General features: G+C 42.0%; 1 protein-coding gene across 1 annotated transcript in view; it reads left to right on the top strand.

The window, feature by feature from the left end:
• LOC145393819 (uncharacterized) overlaps positions 1 to 14,897 on the top strand; it is a 126,986-nt gene extending 112,089 nt beyond the window's left edge. The window contains exon 5 of the mRNA XM_080267865.1: positions 14,705 to 14,897. Within this exon, the coding sequence (XP_080123991.1) occupies positions 14,705 to 14,897 (193 nt within the window). The remainder of the gene's footprint in view (positions 1 to 14,704) is intronic.
• Positions 14,898 to 21,582: the final 6,685 nt, after the last annotated feature.

The following is a 21,582-nucleotide window of genomic DNA, read 5'->3' as shown; positions in this document are numbered from 1 at the left end:
GGCTTCCATACATTAGAGTTGGTATCACAATACTGTCATGCAGTAACTTTTTCACATCCATGCTCACTTACCTGTTTCTTATCACTACTTTCAAAGAACCAAGAACCTTTACTTCTTGTTGCACCCTGTCAAGCACTTCATTCTTTCAACTTACATCCTTACGCATCACACTACCCAAGTACTTAAACTCACTCCCATTTTCCATTTCCTCCTCATCCAACCTGACTGTACATTCAGTGACTTCATTTCTCTCGATGCCATAAGCTTACTCTTCCCTACATTCACATTTAGACTCAATTTCTTATACACTCTCCCAAACTCATTCATAAAGCCTTGTAGTTCCCCTTCGTCATCACATAACACAGTACAGGGAGTTTCCACACACTGCCTTCTCTCATTACGGCCTCTCCAACATCCACTGCCCTATGTGTATTTCTTTTATAACCCTGTCCATATACAGGCTGAACAACCATGGAGACTTGACACATCCGTTTCAATCCAACCTTCAAATAGAAAAACTTCGCTCAGTTCACTGTCCACATGCACTGCAGCCCTAGCACCCTCATACATTCTCTTCCCGACATTCAACAACTTCGCTCTTGCTTCATGCATTGTTAATACTTTCCACAATCCTTGTCTATCCACCCTGTCATACTCGTATGCTTTCTCCAAATCCACGAAGGGCGCATACAACTTCTTTCCCTTCCCCAGAAACTTTTCCACTAAAGACCTAAGAATGAATATCTGATATACACAACCTCTTCCCTTCCTAAAACCTCGCTGTTCTTCTCCAACTAATTCCTTTTTTTATTTTCCCTAAATCTGTTAGTATCCTATCTTATACTATTACACAAAGAAGACAAATACATCTATGATTACAACACGCTTCTTATTCCCGTTTTCCTTTGTACAGGGGAATAATTATACCTGACTTCCATTCATCCGGGACTTTACCTTCCTCCCAGGCCAATCTGCACATCTTCCACATCCATTCTACTACTGTGTCTCCCCTGTGCTTCAGCATTTCACCACACACTCCATCAGTTTCTGGGCCTTTCCCCCTCGTTGACTTTCTTCACTATTTCCACAACTTCCATCCTACTGATTACTTCCTCTCATTTCACATCTCTCCTTCTCCCTGCCATTCCCCAGTCACTTATACTCTCATTACTTTCTTTCTCTTTGTTCAACAATTCCTGAAATGTTCTCTCCATCTGCTCACTTTTTCTCCCTTCTCCATTACTAATCTACCATTTGTATCTTTCACACCCAGACTAACTTCTTTTACACCCTGTCTAACTTTCAATACCTATTTCCAGAACATATTCTTACATTCCCTCCATTTCATACTCAAGTTCCTTCCAAATTCCTCATCCACTCTTTTCTTTCTCTTACAAATCTTTTCACCTCTCTCTTCCTCTCTACATATAACTCTCTCTCTTCCGTCTTTCGACTTTCTCCACACCCCCGTTTCATATCCACTCACTTCCTTCTTTTGTGCCACAGCCTGTCTCACGTCTTCATTCCACCATGCTGCTCCTTGCACCCCCTTTCGTTTTCTCTTCACCCCATTCGTCACCTCACATGATACACATACCACAAAGCCAGCCAGAAGACAGGGCATGGGTGCTGGGGAGTCCCCAGCCCCTGCCTTCTCCCTTACTATTTTTAATACAGCCTACACCGCACTGACAGGGCCAATGTATGGCCCGGCCTGCACTATAGGTGCAGAAATTTTTAAACGAACGAACAAACCTCACATGCCGCACAGATTTCTTCTTTGAATATCTTGCATACACCTCCCATGTCCCCCATTTGCTCAAGATCATATTTACCCAGTCGCTCTTATATTCTGCCTTTTTTCCATCTTCTTGTAACATTTCTACCCTCCTTGTATAAAATACTTCCTGTTATCTATCCCTTCTTCTATTACTCCAGTTCATTTGAACCTTGGCTTTAACCACCACCAAGTGTTGGTCAGAAACTCCACTCCCCCAACCTCTTTAAATTTTTGCATCCATTACACACCTTCTCTTTCTATCATCCACACAGACACATGATTAAGTCATTGCCTTCCTTTCATTTACTTAATCACTCACCCTTATCATCACTCTCCACATATACCTGCGGATCATTTTGTGCCTGAAGAGGGTATTGGCTATCACCAACCCCCTCCCGGCACAAATGTACACTAGAGCACTGCCATTCTGATCCATTTCTGCAGGGACACTCCACTCACCAACTACTCCATCCACCTTCACATTTCCTACTTTACCATTCATATCTCCAATCGAAAACACTCATTCTTTTCAAACTTTTCCATGCATGCTTCCACATTTGTCTGGAACTCTTCTTTCACTCTGCTTGCATGATCTTGCGTTGGCGCATACACACACACACACACACACACACACACACACACACACAATCGCCCACATTTGTAGTCCAACTTTCAGTCATACTCACACAATTCTTGAGCCAACTGATCCATACTCTCTTATATTCCCCTGCCATCTCTTGCACAAAACAATACACACGCCTTCTTTTGCTGTCTCATTCTTATCCACTCCCACACATACCCCATCCATACTCCCATTTTCTCACACTCTCACCCCCCATTTATTTTCAGTTAATCCACATACATCCACTACTGCACCCTCAAGCACCTGGACAATCTCCTTCGCTCTTTCATTTCATCATTTACACCCATTACCTTCCATGTTCCAATCTGTACTCTGTCCTTTGTTCGGTCCTTAGTCGTCACCTGTTGGTCAGTCCTGGTCTGAGGCTTCTTGTTTGTATTTTTAGTTAGTTGTTTTCCGGGGAGGGGCACTAACCCTCCGCCAACCCACTTGTCACGTATGGAATAAGCGTTGGTTAGTTATAAGTTTACCACCCAACTTTGTTGATGATTTCCTGGCTTTACAGGAAATCATATGGCTTGCCATTTAATTTAGAGCTACTCTACGAACAGAGTACCACAAGACTAAGTGGGTGGATGATGGGCGCCCCCACCGACAATAAAAAAATAATAATAATAATAATAAAAAAAACTCTTGCAGCCAGGAAACTGACCTATCCCATCTCTTCTCTGTCTTTCAGGTCTGCAGAAGTGCACTTAATAACACCGTGGTACAAGACCGCCGCGCCCTCTCAAAGGCTGTACGGGTCTGCGGTGACTGTGGTGGCGGGAGTGTGGTTAGCTGCGGCAGCTCTTCTTCCTCTTGTGTTGTAGGGCACACACACACACACACACACTATGGGTGGTAGGCTCGTGGCATCTGGGGACCTTCCTGACACCTCTGCCCCGGTAGTATTCATTTGTACGGTGTTTATGTTAGCTATCTTATTGTAAGATACTAAAAGCATAACGGATAACATTTAGGTGTAACAGCCACAACAAATAGCTAAGAAGGAAGTGTTAGAAAATCGCCTTGGTCCATGACAGCAGAACTCTTATCTCGTCGATGTAGGAGGTTATCTAACACCTCATCCTTGCCAATTTATTTTTGCTTGTATCTGAAATATTTTCGTCTGTGTGATGAAAAGCGTTAAATTCTAGGATTATGTCAATCATGCTAAGGAGAATTTAATCATTATCAGGATAGCCTCATAATTATTTTATTGTCCTTCCCCTGGCACAGTCGCATGCCTACACAAAAACACACAAGGAGGGCGCCACTGGATGCACTGTGCCGTAGCTCGTGGAGTTACCTGGAGCCTTGACTTACGAGTACTGCTTAGAGGCGCAAGAGGGAAAGATGGCGTCGCAGTTTAATGAACTCGACTTGAAACTTTTCTTGAAAGGGGAGAAAAATATTACCATGGTGTTTCCATACCAGTGGTAAAAATATGCTTATGACAAATAATTAATTAATAATAAATTATACCTCGGGAGAAGGTGACGTAGAACTTCTTAGCCCAGCGAAAATATACGTATTTACATACAGTACATATATCATCTAAGCCTGTGTTGCCCATGTGCAGCGTAGGAGCCCAAGGCTAGGCAAGTTGGTCCTGACTATTAAGATGAGAGTGACCAGCCTCATTCAACCCCGAGTGGCATTACGTGAGAAATAAACCCAAACAACCGACACAGGCTCAATCCGGTTGGAGCGCCGTAATTACCCAATAAACCATCAGGCGCCATAGTTTGGTTATGTGGTCACCACCCAGCGTCGTAAATAGTTTCTTGATGTACAGGAAACCATTTAGCTTGCCGCTCAGTGTAGAGTCACCCGGAGACAGAAGGAAAAGGAAAGAAAGAAAGAATGAAACAAGGACGTAAGAGGAAGGAAAGAAAGAAAAAAGGCAGGAAGAGAGGAAAGGGCAATCACCCAGACGCAGCACTACATCAAGTGAGAGGATGGTGAGCGCCCCCACCTACGAAAATACAACCCCCTTATTTTATTCTCGTCAGGACAAGAGGCCATCTAACACTTCTTTCCCAGTTCAGTGCAGCACTTGGCTTCTTAATATTCCATTGGGTGCGAATCTTGAATAATACTGATACAATTTGCATTAAACGTAATAATACAGATTAATAATAGAGGAGTATGCACGAGGGATATTAATACAGGTCAACCAGAGGTGTTAGTGAGGTTCCTAATATGAAGAGGATAGTGCCCTCTTTATTACCACCAGTTCTTCTGCGTGTTTGTATTATTGCAACGTGGAATCAGTTCTTATGAGACCATCATTGTTAAAAGCTACGGGAATGCTGTGTCATCACCGAAGAAGATGGAAAGATGGGTGGGATTGAAGAAGAAGTATGTGGTGATGAATTTTATTCAACCCTTTTCATAAAATCACTAAACAGCTTTATTCAGCTTACCAGCAAAGGCTTTTCGAACTGGAAAGGTTAACTGGAATGTTCCTTAACCTTTTCAACTAGAAGACTCGATTTCATTTTAATCAGGCCACCAACAGACGAATTTCTTTAAGTTAGGAAGAATGTTTAAGTTTCTGTATGCATTTTTTTCATTTCTTCTTCCTATAATTTCATCATATATATATATATATATATATATATATATATATATATATATATATATATATATATAAAGCAGCAGCAGTTTGAGCATCCACTGCAGGACAGGCCTGTCCCGACCGAAGTGGGGACGATACAGCCTATGTATCTCTACCAAGTGGTTTCGGCTGTATGGTAGAGATTGCATGTAGGATGAGAAGTGCTTGTGAATGTGATTGTAGCGTTGGAGTGGCTGTGGATGTGTGTGTAGTCTGTAAACCAAGAGTAATCGGCCCGCACAAATCGACTTAGTGCAAGCATACTTTATAGAATGCGACACTGGTTCAAGCACAGCATCCCTCATGTCCGCCAAAGCAGTACCTGGCGGGGAGAACGCTCCCAAAGAAAATTACCCTGGCAGGGCGCGAACCCTAGTTCTCCAGTGTACAAAAACGCACACGTTACCACTTACCACACAGGCTCCATATATATATATATATATATATATATATATATATATATATATATATATATATATATATATATATATATATGGAGAAGTCTCCCGGAAACTTTTTAACATCATCTGGTAGTTAGCATGAATACGATGACAGATGTTTATGTCACCGGATTCAGGATATTAAGCTGAATAAAGTCAATTGAAATCTTAATCATCTTTATGAAAAAATGGAAAGACATTATTGTACTGAGATGGGTGCGAGTGAAAGTGAAGCTTTTGTATTTTGGGGGTGAAGTCATAGAAACCCCCTTGTATCTTAACGGTACACTAGCGATGTACAGTCGTGGACAAAAGTTCACCAAGTACTTCTCCTTCACTACTTCCCATCTTCCTCGACTGGTTATATTCCTAAGCTGAGAGGGTTCCAATTGTTTCTCTGTCCTTAACTGGTTTCCTGTGTAGTGATATGGCAGGTTGGAGAGTGACGGACATTCTCTAAGTCTCTCATACAGTGGATGTAGTGAAATGTGCAAACTCTTGTTCCCGATTGTGCATGAACATGGGTCATAAAACTTAGATCTGTATATAAATATTTACATGAAAATCCGTAAGTACAACACGGAGCATTGCATGTGGAGGGAATTCAGGTCTTTAGGTAATACTGTAAGTTCACAAGAAAACACATGGATATTAGCTAGGTCTTTTATAACCAAGTTCAGTGTTCGTCAGGCGTATTGGTAAAACTCAGTTCGTGAAGGCCCTGGCAAGGCCTTAATTTATAATGGTCTGCTGTATAACATCTCTAAAGACAGGAGGCGGTTAGCTTGCATTCCACTTCACATAACGTACGACAAGGAAGAAAGGTTAAACTTCTTAATTTGTTCATGTGTTTAAGTAATGATGTCAAAAAAATAATAATAATAATTCTTCGCGATCTTAGGCTTAACCTCTTGACTCCTGTTTGTCATATTATTTTCCTACCCCAAAGCAACTTTACTAATTTTTGGAAATGTCTATAGTTGTGAAGAATTTACTGAAGGCTCCATCTAACTCTTCATTCTCTAAAAGTCACTCATAAGCTGAAGAGTAATAGTTTGCTGCTGCATGAAATAAAGTGAAAAATACATCACCGGATTTAATTGTTTAAAGTGGGGATATGAATCTAGAAGGTAAATTTTTATTTTTTCAGTGGGTGGGAGGGAAGTCTACTGTACAGGAAAGTGCAGTCCGGCAATGGCAACATCTATCCAGATTTTGAAAGGAAATAGATTACTGTTGCTATTTTTACTCCCACGCTCACGATGCGAGAGCGAGTGCTATGCCTTACTCAAAGTGTGTGTGTGTGTGTGTGTGTGTGTGTGTGTGTGTGTGTGTGTGTGTGTGTGTGTGTGAACAAAATAGTTTTTATATAACCTACCAAATTTGGTGGATGGGTAGAGAAACAGCCAAGGGACTGACCTATTGTTTTTAAGATTAATCGGTCAAAGGTCGAGGTGACAGAGCTAGGTAAAAATCTTAACCAACAAGGTCAAATTTAAACGTATTTATCCAGCTTTGATACTGCCTGGTGGAAGGGATGGAGGCCATGTAAGAAAATAAGGTTTGATTTAGTGTACAATCCTTCAAATGACAAGGACATAGGACAAGGTCAAAGTTCAACCTATGACAATTTGTGACCAAAATAACTATTTCGCTTTTGTGAGGAATTGATCAGTGGTTACAGAAACATAGCAGAGTCAAAGGTTCAGCCCTTAGACCAATGAGAAAGAGGAGGTGTTGCATTCTCCGAGCGATTTTTCTTCTATTGCTAGCTAAGTTGCCTATTTTTTTTTTCTTTTCAATAAGGGGGATTAGAATTAGCCTTCATTAACTCGTTGAACTACGAGGGTTCTTCACAAATTCTTACTCCAAATATTTTATTGTTTAATTTTTTTCTTGCTGTCTTCAGATGACTTTACACTGCTTAGAGAGACTTTTCAAACTGAACTGGTTAGGTACATACAGTTTTCATTAACCCATTTGCAACGAGGTATCGATTTAAGTTGTATGAAACCCTCTTATCTGTAGAAAGAAAAATCTTTAAAAAAAATCACTGTACTCAAAGGGTAACAAATCCGTTTGGAGACAACAAGAATGCAGTAAAATCACAATACCGTTGTATAAAGTATGATTTAATAATACGACCACGCAACCATACACACCGTACAGGCTTGGGTCAGATCTTTCAGGCAGTTGTTCTGGACTCAACAGTAAGTGAAGCACAGTTATCTACTCATATGCATACTCGTAGATGATAATGATAATCGGATACGTAGCTCAGAGTGACAAGCATTCAACCTTCGCAATGTAGTGGCTTCCTTCTGCGCTTCATTCATGCTAATTCTGGTGAGTTATATTAGACTTTGAAGTGGCATTAAAGTTGGAGAGGTTTTATATGGCTTTCATCAATCCTTGCACTACATGAGACCTTCCATGAATGTGGTCTTCTGGCTGATGCAGGATTAAACATATACAATGAAGTCAACCATATCAATATATGGCATATTTTAGAAGTTCATTATTTCTACCTCCACATGATTCTATTTAGCTCTTGAAGTAACAGGGTTAACGAAGGCTCTATCTAACACATGCTCTTAGAAACGTACATTCTTATCTGTGAAATATCTTTCAGTGACTGTGAGAACAAAATGGGAGAAGACGTCATCGAAGTCTATCAATCCTTTTGCAGACGCCTCAGTCCCGAAAAGGGTGGCCACAAACAAATCGCTTCCATGTCGCCCTGTCCCCCGCCATTTCACAACCCTGCTCCCAGCTCACTCCCACCTCTCTTATATACCTTTCCACTCCATCCCTTCATCTCATCCTTGGCCTCCCCCTCCCTCTCCCCCCCTCCACCTCACTCACATACACTCTCCTCGTCAGTCTTTCGTTCTCCATCCTCCCAACATGGCCAAATCACCCCAGTTTGTTTCTCCTAACGCTTCCTATCACATCCACATCCAAGCCACAACGCTCCTTCACTTCCTTATTTGTCAGTCTGTCTCTCCATGTGACTCCATATACTCCTCTCAAATAACTCATTTCCACTGCTCTCACTCTTGACTTGTGTCCCTCCAACAAGGTCCAAGCTTCACTTCCATACGTTAGAGCGGGTATCACAATAATGTCATGCAGTAACTTTTTCATTTCCATGCTCACTTCCCTGTTTCTTATCACTGCTTTCAAGGAACCAGCAACATTTCTTCCTTGTTGGACACTTTCAAGCACTTTACTCTCTAAACTTCCACCCTTACTCATCACACTACCCAGGTACTTAAACACACTCATATTTTCCATTTCCTCCTCATCCAACTTCACTTTACATTCACTGACTTTATTTCTGTAGAAGAAAGCGGTGGCTGAATCGGTAGAGAGGAGGCCTGCAGTCCTAATGAACCCAGGATCGAATCCCGGCTGGGGCAGGGAACAGTTTCAGGATTTGAATTTCATAAAAAGCAGACTTCTCAGACCTACCAGATGACCCGCCGACATGTCATAAAAGTACCCCCGCTAATACCTACACCAGTCCTGTATGAGACAGCCCTAGCCTGTATTCAATATGGATGGTGGGACTTAGCGCCGAAGTGGTGACATGTGTAGATGTAGGAGGACTACTGGGCCCTAAGGAGGACTACTGGGACTTCGGAATAGGCACTGAAGCCTTTGCCCAGGGTCGGACAAGTAAAAAAAAATCACACACACACACACACAATATCACTCTTCCCTACATATCTGCATACAACTGTACAGGGAGTTTTCAAACATTGCCCTCTCTCATTAGGGCCGCTTCAACGTCCACTACCCTATCTCGTATCTCTTGCATAACCCCATCCATATACAGATTGAACAAGCATGCAGATATGACACACCTCTGTTTCAGTCCAACCTTCAGATAGCATAATTCACTCAGTTCACCATACGCACACACTGCAGCCTTAGCACCATCATACAACCTCTTCACGGCATTCAACAACTTCCCATTTACTCCATACATTCTTAATACTTTCCACAATCCTTGTCTATCCACCCAGTCATATGCTTCCTCCAAATCCATGAAGGCTGCATACAAACTTCTTTCCCATCTCTAGAAACTTTTCCACTAAGAACCTAAGATTGCCTATCTGATCTACACAGCCTCTTCCCTTCAACAACGTCCCATTTACTCCATACATTCTTAATACTTTCCACAATCCTTGTCTATCCACCCAGTCATATGCTTCCTCCAAATCCATGAAGGCTGCATACAAACTTCTTTCCCTTCTCTAGAAACTTTTCCACCAAGAACCTAAGATTGCCTATCTGATCTACACAGCCTATTCCCTTTCAGAAACCTCCCTGTTCTCCTCCAACTAATTCCTGTTATTTCCCTGCTCTGTTAATAAGTATCCTACTACAAACTTTTCCTGTTCCCCTATGATTACCATACATCGAAGTAGAGTCTCAATTAAACAGATTTTTAGTAGTAGTAGTAGTAGTACACGTAGTGTAGAAAATATATTTTTTAAATGGTTGAAAATACTGGGATGTGTGTACACCAACAAGATGCTAAAGGATGCAGCATTTTTAATAGTAGGGATGGCAATTGCGCAAAACGAAACGAAACGAAACTATTAATGCAGAAACGCAGAAACATGAAGGCAATATCCACTTGACAAAAAACAGAAGTAGCAGAATTAACAAAAATTAATAAGAAGAAAATACAAGATATGTAGAAATTTAACATCCAGAGAAAAAAAAAAATTAAGCCTTACTTCTACTGTAGGAACTAGTGTAAAGACAGGAAAGAGAAGACGAGGGATAGGGAAAAGTCATATGTATGCTTTTAAGAATCCAAATGGTGAAAACACTAAGGAAGAAATTATCAAAGTTGTGGAATAATGCTATGACCATCTATATAACTCAGACAACAGACCACACGTTGAATGAAACGTAATATCCACAAATATTCCAGCCAAAACTATGGGTGAGACAAAAGCAACTTTGAAAAGTTTAAAAAAAAGGAAGAACATCAGAAGATGGCGGAATCACAGTGGATTTAATAGAAGATGCAGGAAAGATTGCAATAGAAAAACTGTCAAAACTCTTCACGAAATGTCTCAGTGAAAGAAACGCTCTAACAGCCTAGGAAAATGCAGTAATAATGTTATTACATAAGAAAGGAGATCCGAAAGATCTTTAAAAACTCCCGATCAATTAGCTTCCTGTTAGTTATATACATTTTGTTAATGAAGATCACTGACAGAACTAAAAGCATAGGGAACAAGCACGCTTTCAAAGTGATTCTCACCCATCCACCACAATATTATAGTAAATTAAATGAGAAGAGAAATAGGTACAGGAAACCTTTGTGTCTGGCGTTCAGTGATTATTAAAAAAAAAAAAAAAAACTAGAACCAATGGCGATATTAAGTGCAATTTTTAAGCAGGTTGTCGATGAGATATACCGTAGAATATTCGAAGACATGTACTGTTAAGAAGCTGGATTGCTAGCTAGAGTGTGCTGGAGAATTCCCGATGTTTCTCGTAGTTCAGCTATGTGTCAGAGTTGCCAGTTAGGCTGCTATTTGTGAGTGGAGGTATTTTGTGAGTTAAACACTCGGTTTTATGCTCCCCTTTCTCAATAAAGTTTTATACATGTGATTGTTTGCTAAATTATATAATTTTATCTCAGTCTGTATGCTAAAGCATTTAGAGTGTTATGCAGTGTAAGAAAACTCTGGCATGTTTTGTATGTCTCCGAATTGGTAACTATTGCCCATCGACAGTGTACAAGAAGCTTCGAGAGTAATGCAAGCAGTATAAAGATGACGAAGAGACTAAGTCAGTTTCAGTTCAGAGTGAGTGTAGTTCAGTGTCAGTGCAGTTAGTGAAGATTGTAGATCTCCAGTACTTGTGAAAACAGCGAAGTTGAGAGGTATTAAGTGTAACTGCGGTTAGTGATATCTGTATAATGCTAGTACTTGTGAAAACAGTGAAGTGTAGTTGGCAAACATTAAGTGGAATTATTTGAAAAATAAAGACAGTGAACTTAAGAAACCAGTGTTTATTTAAAAGGCCTGTGCTACTCTGTGTTGTTGTACACCTAAAGTCTGCCTCTAGGAAGAGCAGCTCACTGGGCAATGTCTTTCCTTTGCCGTACTACTGCTGTTGGAGCCTGTGGCAGTGTGGGACTGGGACGTAACAGTTGTGACAGGAGTGTGGATCATTAAGTGCTGCACTGAGTCTAACAATTGATATGGAGGCAGAAAATATACAGACACGAGGCCAAGCAAGGCAAGAGGGCACATCGCTGGCTACAATAATGAAGCTATTGCAAAGTCTACAACTACAAGAACAATTGCAGGCACAGGATGAAGGACAGAAAGAACTCAAAGAATAATTACAGGCACAAAGTGAAAATAAGAAAGAACGATATGAAGAGCTTCAAGAGACATTACAGGAGCAACAGAGGGAATTACAACTGAGGATGCAAGGATAGCTAGATGCTTTCATGGGGGAAATGAAGGAAGCACAGCAACAGTTGAAGGAGGAAGTATATACTGAGCTACAGCAGCAGAAGTATGAGGCAAGCAATAATGTGATGGAGTTCAGACAGCATCTAGATGATGAGGTGAAGCATGTAGACGACCAGCTGAAGATTAGTGAGGGAACAGTGACGGTGTGCAGACAGCATGTTGACAACCAGTTGAAACATGTAGTCGACCATATAAACACAATTAGTGTGAAAATTGAGGCTGCAGAGAAATATTGCACTGCTGAGCCTCAGGTTAGTGTACACTAAAGAATGGACAGTGTATGGTGAATCTTGACAGATCCCAAGCATCTAAAGGTAACATTACAGGGCTGAAATATCAGAATGCAGAAGTTTTAAATCCTGGACCTTATGACGCCCCAGTTTTAAGGCCCCAAACCAGTGAAGTGCATGACTATAATGGGGGTACATTTAAAAAGAAACCTCAAGAATTTGATGGCAAAGTATCTTAGGAAGCTTCCAGGTGCAAGAGTTACATGCTGATTAGAATAGTTGGGATGATAGGCAGAGGGCAGTGCAGCTTGCTACTAGCCCCATGGATGCCGCAATGGAAATTCTGGGCCAGATGTCAGTAAAGGAGAACAGTTATCAGTCCCTCATAGAAGTGCTGGAGCGCAGATATGGGACTATGTACCGGACTGTGGGTTACAGAGCAAGATTCTGGAGACGTGCACGGGCTCGAGGTGAATCCCCACAGTAGCTTGCTCATGACCTGGAGAGTATGGCATACAAGGCGAATCCTGGAGCAGCACCTAACCTGCTGGCTATTCTTCTGAGGGACCAGTTCACCGATGCTCTTGACAGTGCAGAGCTGAAAGTGCAAGTGAAGCTGGTACAACCCAAGAGCGTGCAAGAAGCACTAGCCAAGGATCTAGAATTTGAGTCCTACATCAGGTCCAGTGCATTCACTTCTCAGGCTGGTCTTAGTGCAGGATTCAAGGCAAGGAAGGGACAGGTATGTGAACTGGAGAAATTCGAAGGAAGTTGCTGGTACTGTGAAAAGCCAGGACGTAGAAAAGAGGACTGCTACAAGTGGAAGACGGAACAGGAGAAGACCGGATGAGATTGCTGGTTCTGGTTCTGCAGGAAGGTGGGACACAAAAAGAAGGATTGTTACAAATGGAAGAAGGAGCAAGAACAGAGCAGTGCAAGGAAATCTTCAATTGTGACAAAAGTGTGTTGTACATGTAGTGTGGTAGAGCACTTCAGTTCTGAGTGTCCTAAGAAGAAAAAGGAGGATAAGAAGAAGGCTGCAGAAGACCAGAAAGAAGCGGAAAACTAGTGAAGGCTGGTGTTAAGGGGCAACCACCAGCCAGCTTTTCCCAAGTAGCCCAAGAACCGAGAAAATACAAGAGAACTGCAATCAACAGTGTACGAATTGACAGAAGAATAGACGAAAAGAAGTGTTCCCCGGTGATTGATTCAGCCTCAGAGCAGACTTTTGTAAGGCCTGGTGTGTTACATCATCGTTCTCTGCCTGAGTCATCAGAACAAGTGTGTGGTGTAACTGGGAACTGAACAGAACTGAGGGGACTCCTGGGTGTCCGGACTGAAATGGCAGGGCAAGGGACCATGCTTCCAGTCTATGTAGCCGAGATGGAAGATCCTTTCCTTCATGGTCTGGACTATCTGATGTCCATGGGATGCGAGCTGGACTTCTGCTCCATGAAGTTGAAGGTTCAAGGAAAGTCGGTTCCTGTCAGAGCAGATGGACGTACCAGTTCTGGTGGTGAAGTAAGAGTGCTCAGCACTACAGTGATACTCCCAGGATCAGAACTATTGCTCCAGTGCAAGGTGAGTGGCTCTTTTGACATCTGTCTAGGGATAGTGGAGGCTGAGGTACGATGCAAGATGAAGGCCGGAGTGATGGTGGGGAGAATTTTGGTGGAATCAGGTGCAGGTGAAGTGCTATAATTGTGGTGGCCAGTTTCTCCTGTGAGCCACAGCAAATCAATGAAGAAGAAATTCTGGGACCGTGCCAGACGGTGGACCCTGAATGGCATCAGAGGAAGGTCTGTAAAAAGAGTGTAGTCAAAGAATATGGGTATCTGCCAGACCACTTGCAAGACCTATTTTCAAGGAGTTGCCAATGCCTGAATGGCTCACAAGTGCTGAAGTTGAGGCAGCTGCTGACGAAGATTGCTGATGTCTTCTCCACAGGAGACTTATACTTGGGGTGCACTGAGCTTGTTGAGCATTGTATAGACACCAAGGGACACTGCCTGATTAAACAGGCAGCACGTAGGATGGCACCAGCCCAACGAAAAGAAATGAAGAATGTGATGGAGAATCTCCAAAGTCAAGAAGTGATAGAACGTCCAGGAGCCCTTGGGCATCAGCAGTGGTTCTGATAAGGAAGAAGGATGGCTCAGTAAGGTGCTGGGTGGATTATCGAGCCCTGAATAAAGTGACGGTGAAGGATGCATACCCCTTGCCACGAACTGATGACACCCTGGATGCTCTGTCAGATGCCAAGTGATTCTCCACCCTAGACATGAAGGCAGAATATGAGGTTAAGGTTGCAGTGAAGGACAAGGTGAAAACAACCTTTTCAAATGGTCGGGGTTTATGGCAGTTTAAAGTGATGCCATTTGGCCTAAGCAGTACCTTAGCTACTTATGAGCATCTCATGGATCACGTACTGGAAGGCCTGCACTGGCACATGGCTCTTATCTGTCTGGATGATGTAATTGTGTTTGGACAGACTTTCGACTAGGAATTCGAGAGGCTGTATGTTCAACAGGATCCGAGTGGCCTACGTCAAGCTGAATCCCAAGAAGTGCTACTTGTTCCAGAAGGAAGTGAAATACCTGGGATACATTGTAGGAGAGGGTGGCATTTGTACTGATCCAGAGAAGGTGGCAGCTGTGGAAACTAGCCGGTTCCAGCTGGTGTGAAGAAGCTACGGAGTTTCCTGGGTTTGTGTACCTACTATTGGTGTTATGTCCAGGACTTTGCAACGATAGCTGCACTTCTTCAAAAGTTGTTGGGGAAGAGGAAGAAGTTTGTGTGAACAGCAGAGACTCAGAAGTCCCTTGATGAATTCAAGCATGAGCTGGCTAGCTCTCTAGTATTGCTATACCCAGACCAGAGTCAGCCATTTATCTTGGACTGTGAATCTAGTGACTGTGATATCGGTGGAGTCCTGTCACAGAGGAAGGATGACACGGAGTATGTGGTAGCGAGTTGCAGCAAGAACTCAGCCAATCAGAGTGGAACTACTGTGTTACCCATAAGAAACTCTTGGCATTGATGAAGAGCCTTGATTTCTTCCATCTCTAGGCTACTTGTATGGGGAATACTTCATCATAAGGATAGACCATGTGGCACTCAAGTGGCTGAAGACATTAAAAAATCTGGAAGGACAGCTGGCACGCTGGCTTGGTAAGCTGGACCAGCACAATTGTGAAGTGCAGCACCGTCCTGGGCGGGTACATGGCAATGCTGACAGCCTGAGTCATCGGCCTTGTGATCCAGAGTGCAGGTAGGTAGTAAAAAAGATCACGGTAAGAAATGCAGCCATGCTGCAGTGACAGGGCTACCGTCAGATGAAGAAGCTCTGAAGAGGATGCAGTTGGAGTTTGCAGATTTTCAACTAGTGCTAGAGTGGCTGCAGCTGAGTACAGTGGGACCATCTTGGGAAGAGGTTTCGAGGTTCAGCCCTGCGACTAAGAGCTACTGGGGTCAATGGGACCTTCTTCGTTTCAACAACAGACTACTGGGGCATCAGTGGGAGACACCAAATGGCCTAAGCAAGTATTGGGAACTGGTGGTTCTGAAGAAAATGAGATCTGAGATCTTAGATGAGTCTCATAACAGGATCACTAGTGGGCGCCCAGGAGTGAAGAAAACTCTAATCTGGCTGTGACAGAGGTTCTATTGGATTGGCATGCAGCAGGATGTTGAAGAGTGGTGTCAGGCCTGTGATGTATGTCGTGCCGAAAAGGGACCCAAGAAATGTGGTTGTGCCCCTCTCCAGCTGTACTAAGTAGATGCACCAATGGAAAGAGTCATGGGGGACATTGCTGGACCTCTGCCATTTACTGGAAGAGGAAACTGGTATATATATGTCACCATGGACTGTTTCACAACGTGGCCAGAAGCTTATTGCATCCTTGATCAAGAGGCTGTGACTGTTGCTCAGGTGTTTGTTGACCAGTTTTTCTGTCGTTCTGGGATGCCACAAGAGCTATATTCAGACCAGGGTAGAAACTTTGAGTTTGCTGTGTTCCGTGAGTGCTGTGAGTTACTGGGGATCAAGAGGACCAGGACAACCCCGCTAAAGCCAGTCAGATGGGATGGTGGAGAAATTCAACTGGGCCCTGGGATAAGAACTGCCAAGTACAGCGTAGGGGGACAAACAGAATGGGACCAGAATTATGTGCATTGCTGATGGCATATCAATCTGCATCCCATGAGTCTACCAGCTACACCCCTGCAAAACTGATGCTGAGCCACGAGTTATGTTAACCCTTTGACTTCATAAAGGGAAGACCACTAGGTGATGAGCTGCCTACAGACACTTCCAGCAATGTGAAGCATCTTCAGGAAAAGCTGGCTGAGGTACATCATCAAGTGCGAGGAGCCGTTAATCCCTGACAGGTGGGCAATGTTATGTAACATCCGTGCGTGAGGAGGCAGGCATCGTTATGTAACATCTGGCCATTTTTTGTCCTAATTTATTTGTGAAATTGGGCGATATGGCATCTTTGCCACCTACTGTTTTGCCCGCTACCCACCCAAGCCATGAAACAAGTAAAATAGAATATACATATGTATGTTGTGGTGTTATAAGTGTTCAAGTAAAATAGAATATACATATGTAAGTTTTATTATTATAAATGATCAAGCAAAACAGAAAACACATACACCAGATTTTGAAGACACTGAATAATGTAACGAATGCATAAATGATAAATTTAGTGTTCAGTGGTGAAGGAAAAGGAAATCAGTGAAGATTCCACTAGCCTCATCCCAGGTGCGCATGGTGATGTTAAGCTACCTGCTAGCGCCCCTGTCAGCCAGTGTTTACTTACATGGCCTGTGCTGCTCTGTGTTGTTGTACATCTAAAGACTGCCTCTAGGAAGAACAACTCACTGGCCAGTGTCCTTCCTGTACTGTAACACTGCTGTTGGAGCCTGTGGCAGTGTGGGACGGGAACGTAACAGTATAGAGACGGAACAGCAACCATTAAGCACCATATGTATACTGGAAAAAAAAAATCCCAGTAAAAAAGGGGTAAGACAGGGCGATACTGTCTTACCAAAGCTGCTGACAGCATGTATAGAAGTATTTAGAAAGCTTAACTGGAGTAATAAAGGCAATAAAATTGGAGAGATGAATACCTGAGTAACCTCAGGTTCGTAGATGCCATCGTTCTCTTTAGTGAGTTTGGTGGACAGCTGCAACAGTTGATAGAAAACCTAAACAGGGAAAGCCCCTGCATTGGATGGAAGATGACTAACATAAACGTCATGTTTAATAACCAAGTTCAAACAGGAAATATGAATCCAAGATGAAGTCTTAAAATCTGTTGATGAATACTTATACGTGAAGCAACTTATAAAGGCTAATCCCTTGTTCCAGCCTGAAATGATTAGACATATAAAGCTGGATGGAAGAGCTTTTGTTATATTAGCAGTATATTAGATGTCCCTCACCATTGTGTTTAAAGCTAAAAGCTTTAATTGGACGTGTTCTCCCCATAATGACAAACGGTTCAGAGGCATGGGAAACGACAGAATATCTGGAATACAAAGTTGGGAAGTGCCCACAGAGTTCTGGAGAGATCAGTCCTAGGGATATGTTTAAGACACAAGAAGGAGTCGGCCTGGATTAGAAAATGAACTGAAGTGGAGGATATGAGAGAACCACTTGACTAAATGTATGCCAGTTATTTGTAGGAAACACGGCAACAGTTGGACAAGGAATGCAACACACTAGGTAATAGCTGACTCGGAATGACGAAGAGGAAGACCGGGAACTACTATAGGTGGTGTGATGGTATTTTTTAAAAATCTGTAAGGAGATACAGGGGTCCAGACATAAAACAAAAAGCAAGAGACGAATGCAGAAATATCGTTTGAGACGTTGGGGTTTTCGAGTGGAAAGAAATAGCAAGAGACCGGGGTAACTGGAAACGTTTGGGAGAGTCTTACACCCTGTAGTGGAAAGCTACAGGCTAATAACGACGACATCCACAAGGAAAAAGTAAACACGAACTATCCGAGCACTTTCGTGTATTCACATCTTCAGGGGATTGGAAAGCTCTCCCCTGAAGATGTGAATACACGAAAGCGCTCGGGATAATTCGTGTTTCCCTGTTTTCCACGTACCCGGTATATATCAGCATATCTATGAATCACGAGGAATTAAGTAATATATATATATATATATAGATCTCTATATATTTATAGATATATATATATATATATATACATATCAATTAAAGTGATTAGGAGCTCCTAATAGGTTTATGTAATTGTAAGGTGGTTTAACCTCGATGTGTAACCTTTTGGAATAAGAAATATTTATATTTACTCTTTTTTTAATTTCTCAATTTCAGATATAACATACCCAAGTTCAGTGTAAGTGTGACCAGATTTAACCCGTTAGCTGCGGCATTTACTTCAAAGGGACCCTTTGCCTGTGCGGGTTTCTCGCCAAAACTCAACACTTGCAAAACAACATGAAATATATATCAGTGTACTCGCCATATATCCGTGCATCCTCTGGTAAACATTTTTTTTTTTCTAAAATGCCGTGGGAATGGCGAAGTTGTGAACAGAAGTTAGAGAAGTTAGTGACATAAAGCATCTTACATTTACCGAGTGAATGAAAACGGAGAATCAGAGCGAACCCTAAAATAAACTGAATACGCCGATGCAAATGTAAACCTTATCGGGAAATGGGTGTACTGATAAAGTACGTGGCTGATGTGGACCGTGGAATACAAGAACAATATATGGATATGGATACGGTATGGATATGAATGATAGGGTGATGTTCAAATCACACCGACACACCGACATAACTGTACACCTGATAATAGCTCGCTGAAATGCCCTGGTATGTTCACAAGTTAGCTAGCCAGTGACACTAAGAATTTGTCATGTGTGTGTGTGTGTGTGTGTGTGTGTGTGTGTGAGTGTGTGTGTGTCCTGACAAGCCTCTAAACTGTGTAAGTCGGTGCGAACACATACTATGGGGGAAAAAGGGGGAGTGCTGATAAGAAAGCTCATGCGTACTGTGAAAAACAAGAAAAAAGCCCGCTAGCTACACTACAGTCCTCATGCAATACGTCCGTGCTCTGGCAAACTTACACACACACACACACACACACACACACACACACACACACACACACACACACACACTACGAGAAAAAAAAAACATGGATATGGGTATGGAAACAAACCATAGGGGGTAAAAAAAAGGGGTGTACTGATGAAAAGAGATAGACAGACAGACAGACAGAGAACACTGGTGGGAGATGGGAGAGACAAAGATGGGGCTCGCTCAGGTCACCACAGGGCAGGTGAGGATAAGGGATTAACAGACAAAGGCGAGGCTGCCGTAAATCAAGTGTGCACAGTGAATTCCACCTAATTCCTGGCTTTAATAAATCTATTTCCATACTCATGAGATGTGATTATAGAAGATAACTAACAATCTGTTGTCGGATGAGGTCGAGGAAGCCTAATGATCAAATATTGTGGGTGATATATGGGGCTGTCACTTTAGCGGGATTAAGTTTCAGATTTCCTGCATTCCTCGCATTTCTTTGACATTGTATAGTAAGGAAGCCATGGGTATGGTTGAAAGAGTTATGTTCAAGTCATTTAGGCACATAAACATAATCAGCTGGCTAAAATGCTGTCATTATTATACTGTGGTGGCGTATATAAGCGTGGTTTCACTAAAGCAGGGTCAAGGTTCAGATCCTACCTTCCTCACATTCATTTGAAACTGTACAGTGCTGAAAGTAATAAGCATGGATATGGATTACAGGGTTATGGTCAAGTCATATAGACGCATAACTGTACATGGGATAAAAGCTAGCTGTAATCACGAAATGGTTAAAGTCTCAGTATACTTTTATTTTTTCACTGAAAGGCATATGGGAAACTATGGTTTTAATGTCTAACTTTCATTTCGAAGGGCCGTTGTAGCTCAGTGGTAAACGATTGAGTGGTGACAGAGAGGTAGTTGGTTATGGAAGTGCGTCGAGGTTTCTTGTATCATTTTGTTTTATGACAGATTCTTTTTTTTTTTTTTTTACAAACTCGTGTCATTTACCTGAGGAAAATGACAAGAGTTAATTTTCCTCAGGAAAATTACACGAGTTTGAAGAACCTGAAATGAGTTTTATCATTTCTTAGTTATTATTATTTTTTTTATACACTCAGACTCTCTTAGCCATAAAAATATACCATAGAACATAACATGTATTGGAATAGTATGGTTGGAAGTAGAATCCTCCCGTGACTGCTCGCTACAAGCACCCTCCATCGTGACTGGCAGGTGACTGACCCGGAGATGGTGAGAAAAGGGGTTGACAGGTGTCACTGTGACTTACAATCTGTCCCACTTTGGGAAGTAGGTCCGGGCTATGGTCTGACAAATCTAAACTGGCGGCTAGGGTGGGGCCCGAAGCTCTGTACAGTGTTACCGCGTTTTCCAAACCCGCGATGCCCCTCTCTCTCTCTCTCTCTCTCTGTCCTGGGGGGAGATGTGTGTTACCCTGGGGAATTTTGTTTCTTTTATGAGTGACATAAACTTATGCTTTCATTTCTTTGTTTTGTTTTTATTATATCTAATTATATTTAAAAATATTTATTATTGGGGCTGGTTGAGCTGCCATCCTGTCTGAGTCAAGGACACAAAGGAAAGTGAACCAAGACGCTCTGGCTGGGTTAGACTGGGAAGGTGTGAGTGTTGCCGCTCATGATGGTTTATTATTATTTTTTTTTACTAAGAAATTGGTATATTTTTACTTATAATCCTGCACATTATTTTATAATCATAATTGTGACATTATTACGAACCCCAGAAATACGATAAATGCCAATAAAAGTTCCTACTTTTTTTTTTTAGCAATACTGTAAAATATTTATGCCACGTTTCTGCATTGCCATATAAATATTTTATGAGTAATAAGTTTACTGTTCTTTCATATATTATAATACACGCGTTAACAGTGTATTAATATGTGTTTATCTTATTTGTTCTGCCTTATACATATATAACAGCCATTTCCCATCGCAGGTTTGGGAAACATAGCAACACTGTACAGAGGTTCGTGCCACACCCTAGCCACCAGTTAAGACTTGTCAGACCATAGATGTGGGTGTATCGCACGCACTCAGGAATGTCCAGAAGCTTTTATAGTTTAGTGTTCTAGGGTTAAAAGTAAGAGAGCTTGTCAGACCATAGATGTGGGTGTATCGCACACACTCAGGAATGTCCAGAAGCTTTTAAAGTTTAGTGTTCTACGGTTAAAAATAAGAGAGTCAAAGAATTTTCATAGTTGGTAGAATTAGGGGACAAGTACATAGAACAGGTTTATTTAGTCAGAAAAT

This window comes from Coenobita brevimanus, chromosome 25 (assembly GCF_032717465.1).
Source record: "Coenobita brevimanus isolate Jiangsu-jjx chromosome 25, ASM3271746v2, whole genome shotgun sequence".
In the NCBI taxonomy this organism is placed as follows: domain Eukaryota; kingdom Metazoa; phylum Arthropoda; class Malacostraca; order Decapoda; family Coenobitidae; genus Coenobita; species Coenobita brevimanus.
This window is presented reverse-complemented; position numbering and strand designations above follow the sequence as displayed.